The 3,400-nt window shown below is 30.7% G+C and overlaps 1 protein-coding gene across 2 annotated transcripts in view; it reads left to right on the top strand.

The window, feature by feature from the left end:
* The window catches only part of LOC111615010 (UDP-xylose and UDP-N-acetylglucosamine transporter-like), a 36,206-nt gene extending 33,430 nt beyond the window's left edge, over positions 1 to 2,776 (top strand). The window contains exon 4 of one of the 2 annotated variants that reach the window (XM_023356387.1): positions 1,390 to 2,776. In XM_023356387.1, the coding sequence (XP_023212155.1) occupies positions 1,390 to 1,395 (6 nt within the window). In that variant the 3' untranslated portion in view covers positions 1,396 to 2,776. The remainder of the gene's footprint in view (positions 1 to 1,389) is intronic. The other variant, XM_023356386.1, reaches the window with a different exon arrangement.
* The last annotated feature ends 624 nt before the right edge of the window (positions 2,777 to 3,400 follow it).

The raw sequence follows: 3,400 nt of genomic DNA, 5'->3' as shown, positions 1-3,400 counted from the left end.
CTAACTTTCCGTAGCATGGCGCTGGACGGCGGAAAATATATATTTAATTATAATAAAGTTACAATAAATTAAGTTAATATATAATTATATATACAGTACCTAATTTATATATAATTAATTTATAATTATATGTACAGTACCTAATTTATATATAATATATATATAATACTGTACAGATGATAGTAATCTCTCCGTAGCGTGGTGCTGGACGGCGGAAAGTAGTTCGGCTGCCCGATGACATTTTACTGAATTATAGGAGTTTTTTTACCGTTTTTTACGGATATCGTCGAAATTTTTTCGCCGTCTTATAGGAATCGTAATTATAGGAACCTGTCTTATAGGGGGGGCTACTGTATAATTACAGTAATACCCCGAACTTACGCGATAGGTGGGACCGAGCAGTAACCGCTTAAGTCGAATTCGTGTAAGTCGGAGTATAATTTCGCATATAAATACATACAAATAATTTTTAATTGGGGCCGGAGACTAAAGAAAGCAATAATTTAGAAAAAATGTTTAATAAAATCTTAGATAATACATATCTATAACAAATTAGGCCTATATTATTTTACAATTTTTCACATTTACTTGATTATCACACCATAATTTTAACATTGTTTCCATCTCAGTGATAATACCGTGACGTTTACGAATGATGCTTGAATTTAAAGATTGAGCATTTTTCGCAGCTTCGAGAATTTTTTCTTTGCCTTTTATAATTGTTCTGACTATCAATTCCTTTAGATCACACTTCTTTGCCAATTCACAAATTTTCATTTTTGTATTGAAGTCTTTAATAATGGGTAAGTTCGTAAAGTCAAACGAGTTAAACGTGTTAGTAACGAATCATTTGAAAAGTCTAACGAAATAGGAATAACGATGACGTCATTCTTGTTTAACTCGTTCGACTTTATGAATGTACCCAATGTTAACTTTACAGTTAGTGAGTGTACCTCAATTTTTGGTTAACTTTACATTCCAAAGATAAAGTTTTTCTTTTCTTGTTTGATGCAGAAGAATTAGTTCTACTTTATTTGGATGACATAGTAGAGTCTCTCAAGTCTCTGTAGATACAACAAACACAGAAATAAATAACACAAAATAAATTGTAGCTATGTGTCGATTCCGTGTGACACATCCGAACATGTAAGCTGAACAATAGTGTGGTGGGAGTGAGTAATCAAGGGTTGCATGACGCTCAAACAAAAGACGAATTGACGAGATTTGAAAATTGTGTAACTCCGGGTTCGCGTAAGTCGGGGTAGTATAAATCGAGGTATTACTGTATACATATATTTAAAATTTTGTCATTAAATTATTTTATTTAAACATTATTACAGTATGAACAATTTCATTTATAAATAATAAATTATTATTGATTATCCACAGGTATGAGATGAGCAAGTATATTTCCGTCATCATTATTACAACTGGAATTTCACTCTTCACTATAGCATCTAGTAGAAATGTTAGTATTAAATGGATTAATAAAATTTTTAGAATAATTCACATTAAAAAAAATAAAGATTTAAATTCAAATTTTTCCATTGAATATTACTTGTTTATATACAGGGTGCAGCAGATTAACCTGATGGTTTTTAAATTCGAATAACATGCAAGTTATGCAATTATGCTAAATTAATTTAACATCAACTCACATTTAACCTCAAAGCATTCAACATAGGATTTATAAATAATCATGTTTTGAATATTGTGGCCATCTGTTGTCTACACATTCTTACAATCATTTCCCTAAAACTGTGCATGACTTTTTTGTAACATTTCAGAGGAATTGCTGTTGCTTCATCTCTGATGTTTCATTTCAACTCTGCCACAACATTGTCTTGTCCTGTTGAAACTACAGATTCTAGTATTCAACATCACACTGACAAAAGTTCAGTTCAACTAAGTTGTGAAGCCTTTGAATGTAGCAAGCTGAATTTATTGTCACAGCCCCTCTTTCTTTTTGAAGAAATACAGACCAAACATTCTAAGTTGCTACATCACAACAATTAATGTTTTTGACACTGTATAAAGGTTGCTACCATAACTCATGAGGGTTCTTATAAAACAAAATGTATTTTTTATTATTTTATGCTAATTTCAATTGTTATTAAATGGCTTTGAGTTAAAAAATATATATACTCAACCCTGCTATGGTTTCAGTTACAGCTGTATTTAAAAACCAGGTTAATCTGCTACAATTCTGTAATATATATAGTAGAGCATCGATTATCCGAATCAATTGGGGACTCGGGTTGTTCAGAAAATCGATTTTTTCGGATAACCGATTATGTACGAAAAAATATATTAACCTATCCCATGTTGAAATTTGTTCAAATCATGGCACGTCCTTAGTTTCATGGACGTGACATTGCTGCCAGCTAAAACTCACACACCAACAAAAATAATATTGGAGTAGCCCAAGACATAGCTAAAGATTGCAGTGCCACAGCACTAGCGGAAATTTAAATTTGCTGACTGGAAAGCTTTCTTTTGATTGACATTTAGATAATCGATGCTCTACTGTTGTTTTATTTTCATACATCAAATGAAGTTTTTCAGAGCATTTGACTCTGACTTGTAATTATTCTAAGAAAAATACATTATCTTTTGGCATTACAGAATTTAATAAATTAATGATAATATAAGTACTTTTGATAACATATTGTTATTTTCATCAGGCTTACAAAGATTTTAAATTTAGAACACATTTTTAAATACATTTGAATTTTATGATTTTAATGGTAATCTAATCTTTAATATTTACATATTATACTAAACCAGAAGTACATATGCAAAATCTACTAAAAATTAAAACGGCAATGATTTAACACTTAATGTTAAATTAAAATATTAATTCTGCTATCCATAACAAGTTTTCATAATGACCAAAATCAAGTAAGGAAATCATACAATAGTTGGTTTTATAAGTTCAGAGATGTCAGATCAGAGAGTTTTATAAGTTCAGAGTGTATGTGGGCTGGCTAAAGTATAGGCAAAGAAAAAAGTCTGCTACTGATCCAAAAAAACACAGCAGCTAGGCCCAAGGCTGGTGCGCCAAAAATTGCTGCATGAGACAACCCAAGTTTGTGCTGCTCTTTTTTGCAGTTTCTGGTAAGGTAAGGGCAAAGGAAAGGCAATAACATTTTTTATAGATATGTGACAATAGGATTAAATAAAGCTTTTTATATTTTATGTGCAATTATTTATTACACAGAGAAAATGAAAACTATTTTCATATAAATACAAATATGTAATAAATGCAGTTTTAAAGAATACAGTGGTGCCTTGTATAACGTACTTAATCCGTTCCAGGTGCACGTCCGTTAAGTGAAAAGTCCGTTATATGAAACATATTTTCCCATAGAAATACATGTTAAAATATATAATTCGTTCC

This window comes from Centruroides sculpturatus, unplaced genomic scaffold, assembly GCF_000671375.1.
Source record: "Centruroides sculpturatus isolate CEXI.00-Female unplaced genomic scaffold, Cexi_2.0 scaffold2146, whole genome shotgun sequence".
Taxonomy (NCBI): domain Eukaryota; kingdom Metazoa; phylum Arthropoda; class Arachnida; order Scorpiones; family Buthidae; genus Centruroides; species Centruroides sculpturatus.
The sequence above is the reverse complement of the archived record's forward strand: the minus strand, read 5'-3'. Positions and strand labels throughout refer to the sequence as shown.